The sequence below is a fragment of the Schistocerca gregaria genome, chromosome 7 (assembly GCF_023897955.1).
Source record: "Schistocerca gregaria isolate iqSchGreg1 chromosome 7, iqSchGreg1.2, whole genome shotgun sequence".
NCBI classification, from domain to species: domain Eukaryota; kingdom Metazoa; phylum Arthropoda; class Insecta; order Orthoptera; family Acrididae; genus Schistocerca; species Schistocerca gregaria.
The window spans coordinates 135,001,869-135,028,896 of record NC_064926.1 but is presented as its reverse complement, the minus strand read 5'-3'; the positions used below and the strand labels follow the sequence as shown (position 1 = coordinate 135,028,896).

Below are 27,028 nucleotides of genomic sequence, written 5' to 3'. Positions count from 1 at the left end.
ACGATACAGTGTCATGACTTGAGGTACATGGATTGGACAAGCTCCTGGTAGGTCGAAATAGAAGGAAAAACATGTTGTTGTTGAAAGGCTGTTTCTAGAAAGACCATAGGACGACTTCCAAAATTTCGCAGCTGACTTGCGATATTGCCCATTTTACATTACTACTGCGTCTTCAGACTAGCAGAACAGTTGCAGTTGCGATATTTGCTAATAGCATCCATTGAATTATTACGTTAAGGTATTCACTTCTCTGCGGTAGACCTGAAACAGCTACAAGGAAGCTGAAGGTTAGCTACACGTTTCTGAGGAGCAGTGCACTTTTTTGAACCATAGACAATTTTTTTCGTGTTTGCCGAGCATCGGATATATGTGCATAAGGTGGGAGTGCAGAACACACACAATGCGAACATGATAGTAATATAACACCATCCTACAGTTCTTAAACGCACATCCAGATAGTAATTTCGACATACTATGGTGCAACTTTAAGAGGGTCGAATCACTACGTTTGAGACCCAGTACAGCTCTAACTGCCTGACATAACTATAGATTTCCAGAGATGTATGAAGTCTGTACTTTTTGATATGTTCGGCTCATTCCCATAAAATAATCGTCAGCGACAGCAAATATATCTTACGAAACAGCGAAGTCTTACAAGGTGAATAGCCTGTTCCCTGCTTATCTATGACATTTCAAAACGAAAAACAGTCATCAGTGTCAGACGCCAGAACACCGCGCATTTCAACTTCAGAAACAGTCGCCAGTGTTAGATACCAAGACACAAGTTACTGTGAAACTTCCTGACAGATTAAAATTGTGTGCTGGGTTGAGACTGGAACTCGGGACTTCCGCTTTTCGCGGGCAAGTGCTCTACCGACTGAGCTACCAAAGCACGAGTCACGACTGCTCCTCATAGCTTCAATTCTAACAGTTCCTCGCCTCCTATTTTCCTGATTACCATGTGTACCACCTCTACCAGATTCAGGAACGCTAAACTCTAACATTTATTCCAACACATTATTAACAACATGGTACGTAGAACTTAGTCAGTATCCTCATCTCGATCCATATTGCATGGTACAACAGTAAAGCTCTTCAATGTAAACTTCTAGTGTAGATTTATGAGAGAGAAATGTATGTGAATCACACATGCTGACACATTACCTGTTTTCACTTTATTTTCCGCTTTGGATGTCGACTCTTGCCTACCCACTCCTCCTCCCTTCCCGTGTCAGAGAAACTCCATTCACAGTAAGCACGGCAGTCATACTTTCCACGATGAAGAATGAGCATCCAGAGGCTCCGTTCTCAAATCTTCACTCCGTGTCTCCGTCTGCGCATTCTTCCCCAGACGCTGTGTGCGGGCACCAACAGTCCCCGACACCAGTTGTACCTGCAACCTCGAAACCTTCTCCGTCCCACAAATCTTTTTCAAAAATGACTCGCTAAGACTTTCATGTTTGCACCGGTTAAAATTATTACCATTTTTGGAGCTCCATCCAAGATAGCTTGAACCGCTACCTGAATCTGTTCTTTTTGAGCTTCTGTATTTGATATCGATTATCATGTATGTGAATTTCATCGTTATAGTGCACGCTATCCAGGAGCGTGATAAGCCCGTCGTTGGTTATTTCACTGGCTAGGATTTGGAGGTCGGTCATCACTCACGTCAACTACCTGAATGTATCCGGAGTGTTGTGGTTACCAACCTAGAGGTGGTTAGAATAATAGACAGGCCGATCTCGGTTTTGATTCCCATCCTGTATGGGTGGTGATCGATAGTGAAAGTTAGGCTGCCACTGACGTCCATTGTCAGACATGTCGAATATCCCTGAGGTGATCCATTCCTACTTTTTTTTATACTCCGAGTGCTATCGATTGTGATTGTGGTTGATCAGTATCAAAAACCGAACGATTTCGACCGGTAGATTTGCTATTTACGTTTCCGTGTCCACGTGGAGGTGGGACGCAGTTGCCGCCAAGTGACGTGATTGCGGCGACTGTTACAATTTAGGAAATACTGAATCGTAGCACCAGATTTGTCAATAGAATGTTTGGCATGCTCCTGAATCAAGTCAGGTGATTCAACGAGGGAGAGTATATTCTCCACAGTGTTGTCTGGTGTATGACATAATTTTTGACGATTACTGATAGGCAGCGTGCCCATCAGTCTTGCAATCACATCTTTGTGTGCTATGGGGTTGTCACTGTAGCATGTGCTTCTTAAATACGTCTTCACACTTCCCTAACTAGCACTTCACGAGAAACATCTGTTCAAATTTACCGCAAGTTGAACATGTTAAGGAGGTTGTCACAGTCCACAGCGAGGATTCCTCTTGCATGGATCATACTGCAATCTCTATATTTTGTCTTTCACTCCATGTTTTAGAGAGGATTCCAGAAACATCAGATGAAACTGAAGGGATGTGGGTACTTTTTTGAGGCGTTGAAAATTTAAACTGCCGGTGCACGACTCTTAACGTGGATATTGCCCACATCGTATAGCATAAATGTTCCGCACAAGGGTTGCTTTGGACCTGATGGCGCGTGAAGGTGTGGTTATAGTGAGTAGTGAAAGAATGGTTTTCGTCCGCGGATCTCGGTTAAGGCATTGTCTCATGGGGTCAACATTTATCATCTTCTGCTTTAGGTCGGAGACCTTTGTATTAATTTTTGATGAAAATCACAAGTTAATATCCGTTTTATGAGACAAACCTCAGATTGTATAGCTTCTCCTGAGGTCTTCAGTATAGGAAAGATTTCCGTACCAACGGACTGCACCGCTGCACAAATTTCCTGTTCACCTTCTTCTAATGGATCAGTGTCTCTCTCAGAAAGTCACTCATTAAATTATTTGGTAAATCGTTCTCTATAACAGCGAAGTTTTGGTTTACTTTCTTATTCTGATCAAATTCCAGATCGTTCGTGAATTTTGACACATCAGCTTCGAATGTAGTTTTAACACCCTCAACTGGTTAGTTGGTTTACAATATACGGTATGTCACGATATATCTCGGTAATACTCAATATTTTGACTACTTCATCGACCGTCATGTCCGTCCTAAAGGATTGTTCTGTCACGACTGTTCTTTTAATGTATTATTTATTTTACAAGGTTGTCATCCCCACTGCGAGAAATATTTTCTTTTTCTTTCCGTTAGTTGGAATATTGTGAAGCTAATACTTCTTTAATTCGGCACCCTGAGAAGTCAACATTTCAGCAAATTTTTCAAATAAATCATCGAACTTCCTCAGTATTTGGCGGTTGCATGACTGTCTCCTCAAAAACACCACTGACATTAGCAATTTCAGGTGCTAAAGCATTTGCACCCGATTCCACCTTTCTTTTGTTCGAACGGCATTGTCGCTGGCGTCGACAAGAATTTGAACTTCAGTCTCGGAATTCATCTCCATCATTGTCAGTTTACAGATTCTTGCACGATGCAATTTACAGAACATCTTAGAATGTAATTGCTAGTCGCTGTGGCTCAGTTGATAGTTGCACTAAGTAACCGCTTCAGTAGTTATTACATATAACAGACGAATAAGGTGAAAGCTCGCGAAACAAAACTTTAGACGGACTAGCATTACATACTGCCAGCGAGCAGAGCAAAAGAGGCAAAGTATGACAGTTTTAACAATGTGCAGAACTATTTCACGATTCATTAAATGTTCCATTCAAAATGTAAAACTTGTCATAAATTATTCAACCAAATACTTGAGAGAGTTGTCCAACATGCAAAGCGAGCGAGTAACGTTGGTATCCCTCACCTTTTCTTCATAATGTTTCATTGCAATCAAAATTCTATTTTCATCCGGTAATGTAGTTCTGTCTTTTACAGGATTTACAACTTCCTAAATATTCTCCTTCGTTTTTTCAGGATTTTTACTAGAAAAGTTAGTTCAAATAAAGAACATGAAACAGAGAAAGACAAACATGTAATACACGTAAAAATATTTTTGTCGGGTCCACGTTGGGAGCCAAACAATTATGCGCCACCACTTTTTACTTTATCTGTATTTACATCAGGAGAGGATAGCACTTCATTTTAAGACGATGGACAATTTAATCATTATAATTGTGGCCAGTGTATGACATGGGCAAGCACCGAAAGCATCATTGTTCGATTCATTCGTAACATCACCTCCACGAAATAAATCGGCATCTAATCTCAGGTCTGCTGATTGCTATGAACAATGACAAATCATAGACTGGTCGCGATAAACTGTGGTTTATTAATACGCCTCTACACAATTATCTGCCTACGTCACAGGTTCCCATCTGAAACATATGACACATTAGCTAAACTCATGTAATTACCCACACTAGGAAACAGTAATTTAAAATAATTGTAATGGTTGTAAACAGATATCGCATTTCTTTACTTCAAGCAAGTAAACAATGAATTTTAAACGCAAATTACACAGAATATCTATTCGCTGTGACATACTACCGAAGAAAGACAAAACAAGTGTGAGGGAAGGGCAATCTTACAAAATAATAGAGATAATTTTTTATACGTTTGTCTGTTTTAGCGGCAGATCATTTCAACATCGGTGACAATGAATATATTTCCACTACGCCGTCAGAGAACACATTTGTTATTACGTTACACTGAACGACTACGAAGTGAGTCTAAACGAAAAATATAAGCACAGGAGACAAGCTCTTTAGAATCATTAACGAAAATACATTCGTCCAACAAAAAGAAAAACTTCAAAGAGATGTGTATACATAAATTACATCATTGCATATTCCGCCAACTATTTGTGAATAATAACTAACGTAATAACTTAATGGTGGATCCCACGATTAGTGTGTAACGTATTGTCAAATGGCAATGTGTAGACTGTGCCGCTGGCGGTATAGTCGATGACAATTTTTCCCCCAGGTTTCAATGTAGCACATGTGTGTGGCGTTTATCAGAATCAGAATGGTTTGTGAAAGCTATATGCAGATAGAATATAATTGATTGTTTACCTGTACGACAGAAGACAAACAGCAAAAATGTTCGAATGCTGCCTCGGGCATGGGTGTGTGTGATGTCCTTAGGTTAGTTAGCTTTAAGTAGTCCTAAGTTCTAGGGGACTGATGACCTCAGAAGTTTATTCTCATAGTGCTCAGAGCCATTTGAAGCAGAAATGTTATTGAACACAACACAACGGCTGTTGCGTGTGTTATGGAAGAAATTGGAAATGGAAGAGCGTAGCACGTCGTAAATACTGTTCGATGATGTTTAAAACACTTATGGAGTTTTGCACAGGATCAAAACACGTGATCCAGCCTGTTCAGTGCTACATGAGTCTATTGTACCCTTTATTTGCATTCCGACTTCTGTTTTATTCTAACCCGCATACAAGCCATCAGTGAGTTCTGGTGATGACACATAACAACCATTTGCAGAACTCAAAACTGATGGAGTAACAAATTGCTCCATACGTCTGCTTGTTGCTACAAAATTGTAGCATCACACCTCACATAAAAGTGAGTGAATGCTATTGTAAATTCCGGCGTAGACAGTTTGCTTGGGTAGTTCTATAAAGTTTCTTAGGTAGGGTGTAATATTTACTTTACATTCTGATGTAAAGACACAACTAAGGTTATACTTTAGTAATTACCTGGACCTTCTTTATGCTGTAGATTGCACTTAATCACTTAGAATATGAAACATGGGCTATGGTCCTGTTTTGTAGTGTTTACAGTCAATACATCGATTAGATTCTTGTCTAAACTATATACTCCACTCCCAAGGACCGTACCAGAGGGGGGTGGGGGTGGGGGGAGGGTCCTGGTTGTCCGTAGTCCCTCTATCACTCCTACCACCTAAACGAAATTACACACGATCGAACTGGCATGTGGTGAAACTGAAAGACATAAGGTGCGATAAGAAAGTTTCCGTTTGACGGCGCTGCTGCAGATAATATGCAACGCAGTCCGATTTCGAAGGGAGAATATAAGCGACAACATATAGGCAAGGGATTAGCTTGGAGTTCGTACCTTTCTGGCGTGAGTACAGTAAAGGCGGAAACGTGAACTATGGTGAACTTATTAGCAAATGCGTCCATACAGCACAAACAATAAGCTATTGTTTTCTTGTCATCCATCGGAGAATGAAGATTTAGGAGGCAAATCTGTCGAAAACTACCATTGTCCAATGGAGTGAGAACGAATGCCGATACTTCATGATAACACATGTCCCCATATCCCATACGTCGTATCGCAGAAGTTACGCGAACTCAAGTGGGATACACTTGAGCACCCGGATTATACTTCCGATCTCTCCCCATGAGATTATCCCGCCTTTGGCCTCTTAAATAAGGGCTTAAAGGGTCACGATTCCTGTTAGAAGATGATGCGTAGCAGGCAGTTACGCAGGGTTTCACGCAGCGGGACATGCTGTTTTACCAAACGGGTATTTACAACCTGGCGCGTCATTGGGATCATTACCTCAGTGCCTAGGGGAGTTTGCCCGAGTGCATTACCAATTCTGGACTGTATGGCTTCCGAAAGGAAACTTTTCTTATCATCCATTTGCTTTGTTTCCAGTCGTACGACGAAAAAAGAACCACACTATCGATAGTCAACAAGGCCATCGATAGACAAATTGTCGATATATCGAAAGCACTATAAGTTGTCGCATATCACTGCCCGTTGGGACGCCACAGCCGTCGGCGCACGGACCGTACTGTGGAACGTCAACGTTGAGTGTGCTAATTTCAGCGTGCCGATGAACGTTCAGAAACGACGTGACTTGTGCATGCGATCACAACGCACTCCAGCGGCAGTTGCGGGATGTTTCTAGTTCGTAAATCACACTGTTTATTAAACGGGCGTGCGTAAAATTCCCACGTTAGCTAAAATTCCCACGTTAGCTCTATTAAAACGCACATTTTCTCCATCGTCCACGAAAAGGAAAATACCATGTCCAATCAATAAGGACACAGGCTTATAAAAGTTCCATTACAAACAGTGCGGTACAAATTAGGAATACTTCTCGGCATAAGATAAACATTATTTCTTGATTCCCACATTTCAGTAAAACTCTAAGGTCAGTCTTACTTGATCACTGTTCCTACCAAGTAGCAGAATCTTTGCAACATGTGAATTACGAAGTGTAAAAGAAAAAGCAGAGAAATATCTTTACAGAAGTAGCGCACGCTGTCCTATAGATTAAGCCAATCGAACAAAGTCACCCCTAAAAAAAAAAAAAAAAAAAAAAAAAAAAAAAAAAGAACTTGTATTTACACAACATCAAATATTAGAGTATATACATATGGTAAACTAGTAAAAAAGTATCATAACTTAATAAAAACGCGAGTGTTAGGAACAAAAATTTGAAAGTGTTGGGACGTGAACCACCATCCTAACAAGCAACACGATACTGATCAGTGACGCTACTCACAACGTTTTTTTTTTTTTTTTTTTTTTTTAAATCTCATTTTGTTCGTTGTATCTGTTCTAGGCGGACGTCGAAAGACACCCGTTTCAGTTCGTTGTTGATCCATTAACTCAGTTTTTTTTATTACAGAGGGCAGCTATCCTTCTGACCGAACACGCTTTAAAAAAAAAATCTCATTTTGTTCGTTGAATCTGCTCGGGGCGGACGTCGTAAGACATCCGTTTAAGTTCGTTGGTGATCGATTAACACCGTTTTTCTTTATTACTGAGAGTAGCTATTCCTCTGTCCGAACACGCTGAGCTACCGTGCCGGCTGCTGAACCAACAACTAGGTATTTATATTCAATCATAACATCTTACCACTTGCTGAAAACTTTAATCGTGGATATGCTATTAATTGAAATCTGATTATAACAAATTGTACCAAGAACAAAGCGTTTGTGATGGATCTTCAATGTGTCGCCTTCAAATAGCATACTCTCATAGTACTCAATTTACAATAATTCTTTTGCAACGAATATGATGTTTCTCATTATTTTAGTGGAACGAATCACACAGTTTCCAGTGATTCTTAATTTGCTGGTGTTCAGAAACGGCACATTTACGTATAGGCTTGAAATGAATGCCAATATGGCGCCTAACGACTCTGTACTGAAAGGAGACGGTGTGCTTGTGACGTAGGTGGCGTTGTGCCATCGCGTTGGTCAACGCTCAGACGCGCGCTCGGAATATCCGACATGCTAAATGTTGGTCTGCACGTTCGGAAAGACTCCTGAACGTGCTATTCCACGCTATGACGTCATAAACTCGGCACGCTCAACGCTCAACGTTCGGGTGCACGGTCCGTGTGCCGACGGCTTAAGCTTCCAATCCCTGGGTTCAGAAGGCGAGAATGCATCTACCCGCAATCTTGAAAATGGTTTCTGTCGTTTCCCTTTTCAGATTAGGCAAATGCCAGGGATGGTCCCTTAGTATAAGCCACAGTCGATTCCTCCCGAATTCCTGTCTTTTCTGCTAGATTCCATTAACTTTAAAGATGTAGCCTCTCTGCTCAGAGGAAAATACACTCCTGGAAATTGAAATAAGAACACTGTGAATTCATTGTCCCAGGAAGGGGAAACTTTATTGACACTTTCCTGGGGTCAGATACATCACATGATCACACTGACAGAACCACAGGCACATAGACACAGGCAACAGAGCATGCACAATGTCGGCACTAGTACAGTATATATCCACCTTTCGCAGCAATGCAGGTTGCTATTCTCCCATGGAGACGATCGCAGAGATGCTGGATGTAGTCCTGTGGAACGGCTTGCCATGCCATTTCCACCTGGCGCCACAGTTGGACCAGCGTTCGTGCTGGACGTGCAGACCGCGTGAGACGACGCTTCATCCAGTCCCAAACATGCTTAATGGGGGACAGATCCGGAGATCTTGCTGCCCAGGGTAGTTGACTTACACTTTCTAGAGCACGTTGGGTGGCACGGGATACATGCGGACGTGAATTGTCCTGTTGGAACAGCAAGTTCCCTTGCCGGTCTAGGAATGGTAGAACGATGAGTTCGATGACGGTTTGGATGTACTGTGCACTATTCAGTGTCCCCTCGACGATCATCAGAGGTGTACGGCCAGTGTAGGAGATCGCTCCCCACACCATGATGCCGGGTGTTGGCCCTGTGTGCCTCGGTCGTATGCAGTCCTGATTGTGGCGCTCACCTGCACGGCGCCAAACACGCATACGACCATCATTGGCACCAAGGCAGAAGCGATTCTCATCGCTGAAGACGATACGTCTCCATTCGTCCCTCCATTCACGCCTGTCTCGACACCACTGGAGGCGGGCTGCACGATGTTGGGGCGTGAGCGGAAGACGGCCTAACGGCGTGCGGGACCGTAGCCCAGCTTCATGGAGACGGCTGCGAATGGTCCTCGCCGATACCCCAGGAGCAACAGTGTCCCTAATTTGCTGGGAAGTGGCGGTGCGTTCCCATACGGCACTGCGTAGGATCCTACGGTCTTGGCGTGCATCCGTGCGTCGCTGCGGTCCGGTCCCAGGTCGACGGGCACGTGCACCTTCCGCCGACCACTGGCGACAACATCGATGTACTGTGGAGACCTCACGCCCCACGTGTTGAGCAATTAGGCGGTACGTCCACCCGGCATCCCGCATGCCCACTATACGCCCTCACTCAAAGTCCGTCAGCTGCACATACGGTTCACGTCCACGCTGTCGCGGCATGCTACCAGTGTTAAAGACTGTGATGCAGCTCCGTATGCCACGGCAAACTGACTGACACTGACGGCGGCGGTGCACAAATGCTGCGCAGCTAGCGCCATTCGACGGCCAACACCGCGGTTCCTGGTGTGTCCGCTGTGCCGTGCGTGTGATCATTGCTTGTACAGCCCTCTCGCAGTGTCCGGAGCAAGTATGGTGGGTCTGACACACCGGTGTCAATGTGTTCTTTTTTCCATTTCCAGGAGTGTAGTTGCATTGAAAGCAACTCGAACGTCTCTACGGAGATTCTCGGCCCATATTTACAGTGGACGGCGGCTAGCAATCGTCATTTTCGACTGTGTGTCTGCAGGCAAAGATAACTCACTTGTGAACTTGTGATATGTCATGTCTTTAAGAATGACGTTCACCTGTGAAATGTCTTATTCGTAATGTCCTTGGAAAAGTGAGTCCAACTGCCACAACTCCAATATAATTGTAAATTAACGTCCTATAAACAACAAGGCATATTGTACAACATAGAGGAGTTTATTAACCTCAAATACTGTGTAACTGCATTATCATGGACAAACAGAAACTGATTTACGGCGTCACATACATTACAGTCCAGTTGAAATTAACATATGAATCAACGTTAAGACTCCAAAAATATAGTTCATAGTCTCTGTGTATTTCATTTCGTTTTGTAAATAAATTTGGTTGCTACAGTTTCACGTTAACTCAAATGGCTTAAATGGCTCTGAGCACTATGGGACTTAACTTCTGAGGTCATCAGTCCTAGAACTACTTAAACCTAACTAAGCTAAGGATATCACATACATCCATGCCCGCGGCAGGATTCGAACCTGCGACCGTAGCGTTCACGCGTTTCCAGATTGTAGAGCCAAGAACCGCTCGGCCACACTGGCCGGCCTCACGTTAAGTGTTGAAATAATAATGTAAAGTAATTTCTTGATCAGTTAAGGAAATTGAAGAATTTTTAGAAAATGAAAGATATTTAATAAAATTTGAGGTTAACTTGAGGAACGTAAGGCTCTTTGATGAGTTGCAGAAGTTTGACCTGGTTGCAGGTAAGTTGCAAATTGAAACCGAAGATTCTGTTAGGATTAGGAGAAAGACAGCTATTGTCAAAAGAGATCTGAATCCGACTAATTACATATGTAGAGTTCAGAATATATGTTATAACGTCATTCTTTTTCATGAAGCAAGAACATACAATAAATGAATGAGTTTTAGAATAAATGAAATCCGTGAGCCTTTGTAAGTCCACTTAAATAAATTTGAGCCCCACTCCTTTTGATAAAGTCCTGGCTACGTCCTTGATAGTCCTCTTTTCGTTTCTTGACTGAGGCCCTCTTTTTCGTATACATAATACATTAACCGTGGTTAGGGGCCTGTTACTCCTGTGTACGAACTGCAAAATACGATACACAGATAAGCATATTTCTTTGCTCAGTGAGGCTTCCCGTTGAAATATGACAGCAAAATGATATGGAGCACAGTTCTCTTTTTCATCAGTAGCTTTTGTAAACAGAAGGCATAATTTTGTTGCCGTGCCCCTCCAAATACTGACAGTCACCCTCTATCTCATACTTAATGTCACGGAGTAAAGTCAAGCGCCGGCACACCAATCAGAAACGAGAGAGCAGAGAGGGCCGTGCTGAAGACGTCAGCCAATTGCACGCTGACCGACCCATCTCCAAGAAGACAACGCGATGGCAGCAGCCTCTATGAGAAGAGGACTTCAGCGCCACGCCAGCCCAGTTCTACAGCAGAGATTATGCACACCTCCGTTTAACACAAAGTTACGTATTGCCATGTACTTTTAGTAATAAAGCTCACTAATACGATTTGCTTCAATTGTTGTCTAGCGATCCGAGAAGTTGGTTTCCTACCCCATGTTTGACAACTAGGCAGGATTCCACACTTAGACTTTCTATAAACGGTATATCCTGCTTATAAAGATTATTGATGGACCGACATGCAGACATGATCGTATTTGTAGAGTAACACGCCTGCTGCGATTAGGCCACTTTCTACATGCACCTTATACTGTCCAAAACGTTTAATTGGTTGTTGGTATTTCATAGCCAAATTCTTAGTAAGAGTTTAACCTACCACCAATCATATATAGGGCGGATTGCACTTTTGTGTCTCGCGATTAGCCAGCTATAAGTGATTTCGAACACATTTACTGCTGTTAGAACACAGTATATGTTCCAAAACCTTAAGTACACCTGTCCAGTCTTTAGACAACGATACCTCTAAACCCGTTTCCACAACGTCAAAAGTTGTGCATCTATTAGAGGAGAAATGTGTTTTCGATAGCTCCATACATCATCATCTTAGAATGAAATTCCAGTATAGCAACATTCATTATAATGGGAGCATTGTATGATGAATTCGGGTGTAAACAGATTGTTCCACTCTTCAACGACGATTCGGCGTAGATCCCTCAGAGTGGTTGGTTGGTCACGTCGTCCATAAACAGCCCTTTTCAAACTATCCCAGGCATGTTCGATAGGGTTCATGTCTGGAGAACCTGCTGGCCACTCTAGTCGAGCGATGTTTTTATCCTGTAGGCAGTCATTCACAAGATGTGCACGATTGGAGCGCAAATTGTCGCCCATGAAGACGAATGCCTCGCCAATATGCTGCCGACATAGTTGGACTATCTGTCGGAGGAGACATTCACGTACAGCCATTACGGCGCCTTCCATGACCAACAGCGGCGTATGTCGGCCCCACATGATACCACGCCAAAACAGCAGCGAACCTCCAACTTGGTGCACTCGCTAGACAGTGTGTCTACGGCGTTCAGCCTGACCGGGTTGCCTCCAAACACGTCTCCGACGATTGTCTGGTTGAAGACATACGCGACACTCATCGGTGAAGAGAATGTGATGCCAATCCTGAGCGGTCACTTTGGCATGTTGTTGCGCCCATCTGTACCGTGCTGCATGGTGTCGTGGCTGCAAAGATGTACCTCGCCTTGGACATCGGAAGTGAAGTTTCGCATAATGCAACCTATTGAGCACAGTTTGAGTCGTAACACGACGTCCTGTGGCGGCACGAACAGCATCATTCAACATGGTGGTGTTGCTGTCACGGTTCCTCCGAGCCATAATCCGTAGGTAGTGGTCATCCACTGCAGTAGTATCCCTTGGGCGGCCTGAGCGAAGGATGTCATTGACAGTTCCTGTCTATCTGTATCTCCTCCTTATCTGAGCAACATCGCTTTGGTTCACTCCGAGACGCCTGGACACTCCCCTTGTTGAGAGCCCTTTCTGGCATAAAGTAACAATGCGGACGTGATCGAACCGCGGTGTTGACCGTCTAGGCTAGGTTGAACTACAGACAATACGAGCAGTGTGCCTCCTTCCTAGTGGAATGACGAACTGATCGTCTGTCGGACCCTTCCGTCTAATAGGCGCTGCTCATGTATAGTTGTTTACATCTTTGGGTGGGTTCAGTGACATCTCTGAATAGTCAAAGGGACTGTGTCTATGATACAGTATCCACAGTCAACGTCTATCTTCAGGAGTTGTGGGGGCCAGGGTGATGCAAAACTTTTTTTGGTGTGTGTATATAATCCAGTTTTAGTTCCTGACTTCACGTTCTTATGTTCCTGGTTTTTCTTTCCTTTCGTATAGATAAAAATATTAAGTGTGCTTAGGCTCATTACTCTAGTATATGAAACGCAGAATACCACAGAAAGATTGGCATTTTTCTGTATACAGAGAGCCTTTCCTCCCACTCCCCAGCCACTTACTCACTTATTACAACAGGAGCAGGTGGTAATGGAACGCTCCCGAATTACCGTTACAGGTTGTTCTTCCATCCGTGTTATGATGGTGTCACCAGAACTTTACTTGCAGTTCGCTTCTATTGGAATAGAATGCCACAACATTCCGAATCCAAAGAGAGGGTACGACTGAATCTCATGTCTGAGAACAAAATGGACTGTGTGTCTTGATCCTGTACAAGACTTATTTCGTGTCTTAAACACAGTGAAACAGTATTCACGTTGCGCTCCATTCGACTTCAACGTACAACTTACAGAACAACCGTAGTGTAGTGTTCAACGACGTTTCTGCTGTCCGCGTACTGGGATACAGGGAAACAAAATTAAGTATATTCTATCTGAATACGGCTTCGATGAACAACTTACAGAACAACCGTAGCATAGTATAGTTACTTCACTTTTTTTTCAATGTTGTGGTAAGGTAAGGTATCCACTGAACAAAGCATCTAACGCTGTATACACAAAGACTTTTCGTATTCTCCTCATTTGTGCAAATGATATGTATTTCAATGTTATGTATCATCTGGTTTCATAGATAGTATTTCCTGTATCAGTTTATGTTTGAGGGTGAAATATATGACATTAAGTACATTAATAGTAGTGAAGACTCATTTGGAATACCTATGATAGCGTAAAGAAACCACAAACACGATGGTCACACAGGTGAACTATATTGCTATAAGGAGTGAAGTAATAAACTGAAAGATGTTTCTTTTCTTCATAACAAACTACTGTTTTCTCTTACTTAACACAAAAAAGGTCTAAATACACCTTTCCAACAGTCCACAATCGTAATACCGTTTCAGAGTTAATAGCTGCTATTTCTGGAGAATGAAGGTTTCTGCTGAATGTAAAAGCTTCTGCAGCGTAATTTACTGAGATTCATACAATTAGGCAGTGAGGCACACATAGTCAGCTGTTTCATTTGATAGACTTTTCTAGAAATCGTTTTCAGTTATACGATAATATTGCATTTTCATTTCTGGAGACCATAACACAAAGAAATGTATTGGCTAGGAAAAATTCTTTAAAGTACATATGTATCGCTCCATCTCTTTCTCATTATAATAAACTTCAAGCACTACATCATTATTTTGTTGATACCAATCTTTTAGTTTTTAGTGTACCTTCAGAATGTTCAGAAATTAAATGTCAGAGACCTGTGTGGAATTTTCATAAGGTTTCTTCTAATCGATGATACCTATGACTACAGCAACAAGAAATTCAGAAGATCAAAACAAACTGCAAAACGATTTAAAAGAAATATCTGAATGGTGCGAAAATTGGCAGTTGACCTTAAATAACGAAAAGTGTGAGGTCATCCACATGAGTGCTAAAAGAAACGCATTAAACTTCGGTTACACGATAAATCAGTCTAATCTAAAAGCCGTAAATTCAACTAGATACCTAGGTATTACAATCACTAACAATTGAAATTGGAAGGAAGACACAGAAAATGTTGTGGGGAAGGCTAACCAAAGACTGCTTTTTATTGGCTGGACACTTAGAAAATGTAACAGACCTACTAAGGAGACTGCCTACACTACGCTTGTCCTTCCACTTCTAGAATACTGTTGCGCGGTGTGGAATCCTTACCAGACAGGACTGACTGAGTACATCGATAAAGTTTAAAGAAAGGCAGCTCGTTTTGTAATATCGAGAAATATGGGAGAGTGTGTCACAGAAATGATACAGGTTTTGGGATGGACATCATTAAAAGAAAGGCGTTTTTCGTTGCAACTGAATCTTCTCAAGAAATTCCAATCACCTACTTTCTCCTCCGAATGCGGAAATATTTTGTTGACATCGACTTAACATAGGGAGGAACGATCACCAAGATAAAATAAGGGAAATCAGAGCTCGTACGGAAAGATATAGGTGTTCATTCTTCCAGCGCGCTATACGAGGATGGAATAATAGAGAATTGTGAAGGTGGTTCGATGAACCCTCTGCCAGGCACTTAAATGTGATTTGCAGATCCATGTAGATGTACTGTGGTTTCAGTCTGCTAAACACCGTGACAAAATTTCATGAACGGGTATATGTTGATTTCCTTGCATTTACGTCACTGATGCACATTCTCATAAGATCAGTGTTATTAACAGTGCTTGCCTCTTTTATTAATCGATATTCAGAAAAAGTTAACCATCGCTAACAACTTAATATGTCTCTGTCATAAAAAGAACAAACATTGAATAAGCTATAAGGTAAGACTGAACTCTACATTGCTATACTAGTTGTTCGCATCTCAACGACTGTACAGTCTGCCTGTTTGCGCCTAAAATAACTTAATAATAAATAAGCTTTCTCGTATGTGGCCACTTGTATGTGATGGATAAGTACCGCTCACTTCTTGACAGAAGGCGAGCGACAACCTACTACTAGTGCGCTGGGAGCAGCATGAGGTGGAGTTGCTGCAACAGTTCTGCAGATACTTCACGAACAACGTGTTTGTAGATGTGACGCTTTGGTGTCAGGGCCGCAGCTTCAAGGCTCATCGGATCCTGCTGTCTGCATGCAGTGAATATCTGGAGGTGAGTGTAACGTCCATATCTCAGGTCTGTAGCTGTAAAAGGATTTAAAGGAGATGTCACTTGTAAACATAACTTTACGCAAAGGATCACGGTTTGCTCAGGTGTCGAAGAATGATTTAGAAAATATATTATTCACCATATTACAAATACGACAATGAATAGAAAACAGAAGGAATATGTATGTCCTCTGTAAATCAACTAAGAAGGTAATTGCAAGAACACGCAAGGGGAAATACACTACTGGACATTAAAGCTGCTGTGCCACGAAGATCGCGTGCTATAGACGCGAAATTTTACCGACAGGAATGATATGCTGTGATATGCAAATGATTAGCTTTTCAGAGCATTCATACAAGATTGGCGCCGGTGGCGACACATACAACGTGCTGACATGACGAAAGTTTCCAACCGATTTCTGATACACAAACAGCAGTTGACCGGCGTTGCCTGGTGAAACGTTGTTGTGATGCCTCGTGTAAGGAAGAGAAATGCGTACCACCACGTTTCCGACTTTGATGGTCGGATTGTAGCCGATCGCGATTGCGGTTTATCGTATCGCGACATTGCTGCTCGCGTTGGTTGAGATGCAATGACTGTTAGCAGAATAATGAATCCGTGGGTTCAGTAGGGTTATACGGAACGCCGTGCTGGATCACTAGCAGTCGAGAAGACAGGCATCTTATCCACATGGCTGTAACGGATCGTGCAGCCACGTCTCGGTCCCTGAGTCAACAGATGGGGACGTTTGTAAGACAACAGCTATCTGAACGCACAGTTCGACGACATTTGCAGCAGCACGGACTATCAGCTCGGAGACCATGGCTGCGGTTATCCTTGACGCTGCATCAGAGCCAGGAGCGCCTGCGATGGTGTACTCAACGATAAACCTGGGTGCACGAATGGCAAAGCGTCATTTCTTCGGATGAATCGAGGTTCTGTTTACAGCATCATGATGGTCGCATCCGTATTTCGCGACATCGCGGTGAACGCACGTTGGAAGCGTGTATTCGTCATCGCCATTATGGCGTATCACCGGGCGTGATGGTATGGGGTGGCATTGGTTACACGTCTCGGTCACCTCTTGTTCGCGTTGACGGCACTTTGAACAGTGGATGTTACATTTCAGATGTGATACGACCCGTGGCTCTACCCTTCATTCGATCCCTGCGAAACCCTACATTTCAGCAGGATAAGGCACGACCGCATGTTGCAGGTTCGGTACGGGCCTATCTGGAGGCAGAAAATGTTCGACTGCTGCCCTAGCCAGCACATTCTGCAGATCTCTCACCAACTGAAAACGTCTGGTCAATGGTGGCCGAGCATCTGGCTCGTCACAATACTGAAGTCTCTACGCTTGATGAACTGTGGTATCGTGTTGAAGCTGCATGGTCAGCTGTACCTGTACACGCCATCCAAGCTCAGTTTGACTCAATGCTCAGACGTATCAAGGCCGTTATTACGGCCAAACGTGGTTGTTCTGGATACAGATTTCTCAGTATCTATGCACCCAAATTGCGTGAAAATGTAATCACATGTCAGTTTTAGTATAATATATATGTCCATTGAATACCCGTTCATCATCTGCATTTCTTCTTGGTGTTGCAATTTTAATGACCAGTAGTGTGTGTTATCGGAAGGAACAAGTAGTACAGAGGGACCGAGCGGGTGACGCCTCTGCACGATGTCAGGAATTGTCTGGAAGCGATCTTGTCGCTAAGGAAACATGATTATTGAGCGAATCGTTGATTGTGACAACTTTACGAAGGGCGGGGCACTGTTGAGCGTAGTTGCGTCCCGCCCCGTCACGGACGAGCCCTCGGTGTCGGACGCTGCGCCTGTCCTTGCGTCTGTGTCCTAGCGAGACGTCGTTTCCTCCTGCGGCGATAGGGATGCGTAGCCCAGCCTGGTACAGCATGGATAGCTGATTCTGCTCTGAGATTTTACTCTGTTCCACTCCGTGCCTCTTCTTCCATGGACTACTCCAACACACGGTGTGGTGTAGGCGGCAGGCGTTGTAACCAGTACTGTCGGCCGGGTCATCGTATTTGTCCCACACCTGGTACTACACTGTTGCTGGTAGTGCATTGGCTGTCCCATCAGTAGTGGGTTGTGTGACACACCGTGAAGTTCGTCAGTGGAGTTCAGCTCTGCGGGACTCCGGGGCTGGTTGGTACTGCGCTGTTTGATCCGAGGCAAGACTTACTAACGCAACATGATCATGGAACGGAATGTCGTCGATACGTACTCCATCGTTCCCATTGACACCAACCGTTCTCCCTACTTGGAGCCGGGGCTCTGGTATTTAAAGAGCTACCCCGTAGTACTGTGACGAGCGGTTTACTAGCGATAACCGAATGTGCCCTCGTTATTCTGCTACCCTTGGTTTAGTTCTCTCATAGCAGTTAATTAAATTGGTCTGTAAGTGTTTTCACTAATCGTGGCTATTGATTCTTGCGGCATTCCTCCGCGGGAACGAGCCTGTGTGCTATTTCGCTTAGCTGCAGCCCTTCTCTGTTTTCCCACTGCTTGTGTGCTCTCTGACTCACCGTGCTTACTGGTCCGCCTGTAATCGTGGCGTAACCCACCTGTCTCACGTCGAGGTAGTTGAACTCCACCAAAAATTTTATATCTTGGAACCCCGTATTGCTCTGTGCCGTAATACATGCCTCCCCTTTGTTAAAATTCGCCCCAAATTTTCAGGTTCACTTGTTCTTACTTTGCCTATACTTTCTTAATCATTAATTTATATTTCTCAGCGTGCCAAGTTACAATGGAGTATTGGATCTTAGTTGCTTCTGCTAAGCTTATCTAATGACAGTGTTGTGTTTTATGCTTCCGTCTTATAACTGCGTTGTATACATTTCACGGGGATTTCGTGGTTTTCTATTTCACTTGAGTGTACCATCTTACGTTCCAAACAGAGGTAGATTGCACAAACAAATATCAGTACCAAGATTACGATCATGTTTGACAAACTGTAAATAATGGTCTTCTGCCAATGCATCTCATAATACCCTTTAACACGCGGCAGTATTTGGTTTACTGAAATTTGTCGGTTTTCGGAATTTATCAGGTTGTCTATGAACTGTAATGAAGTTGAATCCAATGAGTTGTTGATAAAAGTTAGGTTTAGGTGGGACAGAATGTGTGTGTGTGGGGGGGGGGGGGGGGGGGGTGGGGAGTCTTTCTGGCCAATACAACCAACATTGGTCTGCACAAGTTAATTATTGTTGTACCCGTAGTGAAAGCTGGAAGGTGAAATTTGTTTCGTGCTATCTCGCACCTAGTCCCATATATTAGCAATCCGTTACCTTGTTAATCTAATCGCGTAATTCCTGTAGGTTTTACATTTTCGTAACAAGTAATGATTACTGTTTATGACGTGAACATATAATGAAGTCAGTGGTCTACGAATTTCTGGTATTACGTTTGTGGCGCTAAAACCTCTTTCTCACAGTCTGTCGCTTTAGCTTTTCTAAAAATAACTGCATTTAACATGAATTTTGCTTGGTTTCTACTGCGCTTGCTGGACAAATAATAATTCTTTCCTGACCGCTGTCGCTGAAATCCGAAACGGACATGACAACGTGAGCATCTCTTTTTCTTAGAAACTAATAATACTTCTCGTATTAGGAATTGTATGTATTTGTAAATTGTACTCCACTTTATTGGACGTAGATCCGCTGTGTAGCATTGGTATTGTGCATTCATTCCCACTACTGGAAATTTAGCTCTAACATGTGTCCTAGCTTGAACAGTGGTTATTTCTACAGTAAATATACGATCAAATAAAGATAAGCTATTGGTACGATATGCCGCAACCATTAGGCGAAGTATCTTTCTGCTTGCTGTAATGCTTACCAATGTTAGACTCAACTGCTCATGAGTAGCATGGTGTATTGCCTCACGTAATGTCTCTACCTCTACTATGAGGTCTAGTGCGTTCGCTAGAGTGCTTAGTGAACGGCCACTAGCTTTTTATCGTCTAAACTACTCAAATGTCTTTGAATCTTCTCTAAATCAATATTCAAACATTTCTCGTTCCAGGTGCATGCTGCTCTAATTCTGTTTTTAAATTTCTTACTTTTCTAGTCACATTGAGTATTCCTTGCACCATATTCCCAACTTGTGTCGCGTGCCATTTCACTTTTGTTCTCGTATCTTCTTCTATTTCTTGTAGACTCTGAGTCTTACTGTGGATGTTCTCAATATCCTGACTATCTGCTGTCCCAAATACCGTTTTAGTAGCTTCCCTCCTGCATCTAGCCAAACGTGCTTTTTCGTCCTGATGCTCGCTGTAAATTTCGGTTACCTCTTGCAACTGAATCCTCAGTTTTTCATACGAGAGTTTCAACTCCTCGTACTCACTTTTCATATCCATCGACCTCTTTTGTAATGCTACAAAACCGTCTTGTAGTCTTCTTACTTCATTTCTCACTTCCCAAGCATCAAATGCAAACTCATTTACTAATTGTGGCTTCTTAGTAGGACATCTGCTTTCTATAGAACAGGATAGCATTGTGCAGTGGTTGATTCTGCGTTATATTTCCTTCGCAAGAATATAGCAGTGCTACGCACAGAAGATTATTTCTGCCCATCATCTCGCCACGTAACCTGAGAGAAATGTAAACATCATCACTTCCCTCCCTCCTTTAAAGAACTAACTTAAGACAAAACAGTGTAAAATAAGAAAAAATGATACGCAGTAAGAACAATCATGATACTTTGATTACACTGGAGAATCCCACTTCACTTACTCCTAGATCTAAGTGAATAATGTATACCCTTCTTAGCTAGTTACTTCTTTCGTCCTTCTGATCTTCTGGAATTCGTTGAAGAGATATGTGGCAATGTGTCAACTACACCCTTCTAATGATTTGACTCGACTGAATGCACTAATGAAGTCCTTGTTGGTAATTGCAGTTTTACGTTGACCAATGAAGTCATTTCAACAACTTGGTACGGTCTTTGATACTTAGTCAAAAATTTCTAAGTTTTGCCTATCAGATTATAAGGATAAGTTAACAATACCCATTGTCCTATTCTCTACTGTGGTAGTTTACTTACTCTTTGCCCAATATGCTCTTGTTTCTCTAACGCTTTTGTGTTGACACGTTTCACTATTTTCCTAATTTCTTTTAACTTTTTTGCGTATTATTTTACTGGTTCACCTTGAAGACCCAGTTACATTGGAGCACATTGAAAGTTGATGGGATTTTCCTACCATATACAACTTTATATGGTGAGAGACACTTTCCAGAATGAACTTTCGCATTGTAGTCACAGAGGAGTAGGTGCAGACAGACATCCCAGTTTAAGCGCTGTGAGTAAATGTAGTGGCTCAGCATCTTAGATAACGTAAGGTGAACTCGTTCAATTCACCCGTTTGCTTGAGGATGAAATGGACTGGTAGGTAACTTCTTAATTTTCAATAACTAACGTAGTTGTTACAGTAGTACAGATACAAAATTTTTTCCCTGCTCTGTAATAATAGTTTCAGGTATATCATACTTTAGTAGCCAATTGTTCACCATTGCTTGTGCTACTGTACTAGCCTTCTGATCAGGAATAGCTACCATAACCAAATAATATTTGTTCTCAGCAGGTGTTTTGTTAAAAAGTCCCAGTATGTCTAGTCCGAAAAAACAAAATGGTCATCTGCTTCAGGTAGCCTTTGTAACTCAATCTTTTGATGAGTTAAATCCGATCGTTGCACACACTGAACACAGTTATTTCATACTGCACTATATCATCATGATGTGTCTTCCACCAGAATCTTTCAACTACTCGTCGATCTGTTGTACATTTACCTCTGTGACCTGATAAAACTTGGTCATGAACTTGACATAAAACTTACTGTCTCAGCACTGCAGGAAAGACAATGTGTGGTCCGCACTTTGTAGTTCTGCATAGCAAAAAGCACTCCGTCTTCAGGCCACAAGTGGCCCAACGGGAGCATCCTACCGCGGTGTCATACTCAGCTGAGGATGGGGATAGAAGGGGCGTGTGATAAGCACGCCGCTCTCCCTGTCATTACGATGGGTTTCTTTGACCGGAGCCGCTACTGTTTGGTCGAGTAGCTTCTCAACTGGCCTTGCGAGGTTGAGTGCACCCTAGAAAATGGCGACAGCGCATGGCGACCCGGATGGTCACCCATCCAAGTGCCGGCCACGCTCGACAGCGCTTAAATTCGGTGATCTAATGTGAACCTGTGTATACACTTCGGCAAGCCTTCTTGTATTTCGAACTGTGGCTGCATGCAAATCAATGTGAAACTCTCTGTGAGCTAGTTGTGCATTTATACAGTCCATCCAGTCAAAACCTATTACTTGTAAAGCTGCAACCATTCTGCTTAATGCGTCAGCATTATTATTTGAAGGTCCAGATTTCAGTGCCCATCTCTCCAACCGGCTTGATGGATCCTTTAACCCTAGTAACCATCTGAGAGAGGCATGGTCCGTAACGACTTTGAATTTCCGACCACACAAACAACAACGAAAGTATGAAATTCGGTATATAACGACTAGCATTTCCTTCTCTGTTGTGGAATAATTTCTTTGTTTTATTAAACTCCTGGGGAGGCATACGCCACTGGATGTTCTTTTCCATTTGTGTTTTGACTCAATACACAACTCAACGTGATATCAGATGCGCTAGACCCCAATATGAATTCATATTGAAAATCAGGAAACATTGATACAGGATCTAACGCTAAGATTTTCTTATGTTTCTTGAATGCCTCTTGACTGTGGCCTGTGACCAATGGAATCCAACTGCTTCCTTAAGTAAGGTGGTTAATGGTCATGCGATTTCACCAAAACCTTTTACAAATTTACGGTAGTAATTACTTAAACCAAGATAAGATTGCAACTGCTTAATGGCCTTTGGTGTGTAGAGGACAAGGTGTTATTTTTAGGAAATATGATGAGAAATTGCGATTTAGTGTGTTTCACTGCGCGATGCACCACCCTCACGGCAGATGGCGGACGAACGCTGGCCTGCGCGTTATGCAGGTGACATAGTTTTCGAACGAGCGTCGGTATGTATGAACATGTGCGGCAGCCATCAACAGCCAGAACGCAGCGTTTGCAGAATTACGCAGGCGCTGGCAGCGTGTGGCGTGGTTGCGTTAGCCAACTCACCGAGAACATTCTAATAAACACGGCGCCGCATAACCGGTGGATTCAGCAGCGGTCTGCACTATTTATGGGCATCAGAGGTGGGCGTCGGCATCGGTTCGACCGATTGGGCGTTCGGTCGCTGTTATGTCGTCGTCTTGAGTGACGCTGTCCATGAGGACTGGCCGGTGGAGGGCGTTGCCCAGTGTGGCACCGGTGACTCCCAGCGTCACCGAGCCACAGAGTCTGCGGGAGGCGTGCTAGGCCGGACCTCATGCTGCTAACCTCCTACCGCCTGCGCAGCCACTGACCGAGCACGGCGTCGCATTCCCTGGACGGCGCTCACCAGCACGTCTCCACCACGACACGAGCGGTGGGGCTGAGCTACCGGAAAATGTATTGGAAGAACCAACAATAAAGAGGAACATTGCCAAAAACAGCCACCTTTGTCTACCCAGCCACGCCCTGCAACCCCGCTCACGTCACCTCCTCTGGTCACCCTATTACAGGTGCTGGAAAATTACGTATGGCTGATGTAAGTCTAGGATCCGTTTTGACTCGATAAGAGCTACATAAGTTACTTGTGCTTGCGCAAAACGACATTTCTGTCACTTAAAGTAAGACGGGCTGCTCGTAACCTACTAAACAAGTCATTTAAACCAGTAATGTGTTTCCATTGTTTTTCAATGTACTACTATTCATCCAGGTAGACCAAACAAATTTTGGGTTTTAAACCACGAAGGACACCATCTAGTAACCTCTGAAAAGCAGCAGGAGAGTTCTTCAAATCAATCTGCATTCTCTGATATTGGTAACGCCCGGAATTCGCTGTGAATGCAGTCTTATGTCTATCATCCGGGAAAACATCTACTTTGTGGTAACCGCTTCGAAGGTCTATCGTTGAAAAATACTAACGTATCTGTAATGTTTGGAATTGGATATGCACCCTTTGTAGTTCGTGGATTTAAAAACCGATAGTCGCAATAAAATCTATATTTTTTTTATACCATCAAACTGATTTTTTTGGAATGACGACTATTTTGCTGGACCAAGCACTATCACTATGTTCTACGATGCCTTCATGCCACTGCTGGTCAATGAACTCGTGTACTAGTGGTTGTAGATGCTTTGCAGTCCTATATGGCTTCTTATACACTGGCGAATTATCCCCTGTTCGTGTACGACGCTATGTGATCGGTTTTGCTGGGAGCGGACCATTCGAATCAAGTAGACCTATATGCTGCAACAATAAAGCTTCCATGCCTTCCCGTTCTGCATCCTTCAAGTGACTAATCTTGCTCCATAGTACCTCTGCCTTAACGGATTGCCTGAAGCCTGGATCTGCGTGTGATCCGTACATAACCTCTCCGTAGAGTACATATAAGTAAGCCCTTCGGGAGATCCACTTCATCAGCCCCGAAATTATCCACTCTAACCGTTATCTTCAGTTCCCCATTAACATTTGACAAGCGCGAGACTCCTCCTTATATAACAGTGCACTTCATCCAATGTCTCACTGTTCTGCAGTGACTCAACCACACACAATCTTTCCAGTGGAACATCCGTGTTCACCGCTACCCAAACTGACTTCCCTGTACGAGCAGGTACTTTTTTCATATGAGCACGACTATCCTTAATGGATATGCACGCAGTTCAGTTGGTAACACATTAGCTCACGGTGCACCTTGTGACATTGTAACATTTACTGCTGTCGTAACCATTGAAAACAAGTTTTCGCCGACTGCGCGCTGCGAAAGATTAATTTCAGAATGATGCCTATTCATGAAGTCAAGTCCAAGAATCAGACAATAACTATGCCCCACAGAAGGCAGTACTTCAATTTGCTCACAGAATTCAGTATTTCCGATATGGAAAACGAGTTATGTTGTCCCCCAATGGCACCTATCTGAGCTTAGAAGCAGGATTGAGAAAAGGCAAACCTACGTTTCTAGCATTTGTAGACTTGGAGAAAGCTTTTGACAATGTTGACTGGAATACTCTCTTTCAAATTCTGAAGATGGCAGGGGTAAAATACAGGGAGCCAAAGGCTATTTACAATGTGTACAGAAACCAGATGGCAGTCATAAGAGTCGAGGGGCATGAAAGGGAAGCAGTGGTTCGGAAAGGAGTGAGACAGGGTTGTAGCCTCTCCCCGATGTTATTCAATCTGTATATTGAGCAAGCAGTAAAGGAAACAAAAGAAAAATTCGGAGCAGGTATTAAAATTCATGGAGAAGAAGTAAAAACTTTGAGGTTCGCCGATGACATTGTAATTCTGTCAGAGACAGCAAAGGACCTAGAAGAGCAGTTGAACGGAATGGACAGTGTCTTGAAAGGAGGATATAAGATGAACATCAACAAAAGCAAAACGAGGATAATGGAATGTAGACAATTTAAATCGGGTGATGCTGACTTAATTAGATTAGGAAATGAGACACTTATAGTAGTAAAGGAGTTTTGCTATTTAGGAAGTAAAATAACTGATGATGGTCGAAGTAGAGAGGATATAATATGTAGACTGGCAATGGCAAGGAAAGCGTTTCTGAAGAAGAGAAATTTGTTAACATCGAATATAGATTTATGTATCAGGAAGTCGTTTCTGAAAATATTTGTATGGTGTGTAGCCATGTATGGAAGTGAAACATGGACGATAACTAGTTTGGACAAGAAGAGAATAGAAGCTTTCTAAATGTGGTGCTACAGAAGAATGCTGAAGATCAGGTGGATAGATCACGTAACTAATGAGGAGTTATTGAATAGGATTGGGGAGAAGAGAAGTTTGTGTCACAACTTGACTAGAACAAGGGATCGGTTGGTAGTACATGTCCTGAGTCATCAAGGGATCACAAATTTAGCACTGGAGGGCAGCATGGAGGGTAAAAATCGTAGAGGGAGACCAAGAGATGATTACACTAAGCAGACTGAGAAAGATGTAGGTTGCAGTAGGTACTGGGAGATGAAGAAGCTTGCACAGGACAGAGTAGCATGGAGAGCTGCATCAAACCAGTCCCAGGACTGAAGACAACAACAAAAAACAACAATGGCACCACATGATTGTCTCTTACTCAACGTAAATTATACCTAGGAGTCGCTAATCTTCTCCTACGCATGAGGTCTAGATTAACCACAGAAGTATTTGCCCCAGTATCGACCGAAAACTTGTACTTCATGATAGTTTTAATGCTCATGAAAGAACAATCCGTCTCTGCCTTAAATTCTGTACTATTTTGATTTACTGGGAATGCTATACGACGGTGGTGCGGTTTAACACGTTCTACCGTCTGTTTACGCCATTCCACTTTCTACTCCTATATTATGGCTTTATGACTGAAATGCCCACACCGGTAGCATTGCACCTTGTTAAATTGTGCCCTGACATGTCCCTTGTTTCCACAACGATTGCAAGTTTTCGCTGTAACAAACAACCGTTCTTCTGTGCGTCCTCGCGTCGCGCTATTTACTGCCTGCACATGCGTTGCAATACGCAGTGCTGCAGCTAAATCATCTGGATCTCCCATCCTACCTCGTGGTGAAAATTCGCAGGAATACCCTTCAAAACACTTTTCTCAGGTTCCCGCAGGATAAAACATTCGGATTCTGGATTTCTCGTTAATTCATATGTCTGAGCGTTCACTCTACGTATTCGGTCCGAAAAACATTCTGCTGTTTCATTTGCTTTCTGAGTAAACTCAATTGTTCTCTAAAGAACCTAGCACTATTCTGTTTACGGTACCTTTACTGCAAACCTTCAGCTAATTGCTTAAAAGAAGTTGCTTCACCAAATTTTTCATGATATACACTCCTGGAAATGGAAAAAAGAACACATTGACACCGGTGTGTCAGACCCACCATACTTGCTCCGGACACTGCGAGAGGGCTGTACAAGCAATGATCACACGCACGGCACAACGGACACACCAGGAACCGCGGTGTTGG

At 43.0% G+C, this 27,028-nt stretch overlaps 1 protein-coding gene across 1 annotated transcript in view; it reads left to right on the top strand.

Annotated features, from left to right (window-relative positions):
• The first annotated feature begins 2,510 nt into the window (after positions 1-2,510).
• Positions 2,511-27,028, top strand: part of LOC126282327 (protein abrupt-like) — a 111,086-nt gene continuing 86,568 nt past the window's right edge. Inside the window, exons 1-2 of the mRNA XM_049981984.1 lie at positions 2,511-2,564; positions 15,801-15,974. Of these exons, the coding sequence (XP_049837941.1) occupies positions 2,511-2,564; positions 15,801-15,974 (228 nt within the window). The remainder of the gene's footprint in view (positions 2,565-15,800; positions 15,975-27,028) is intronic.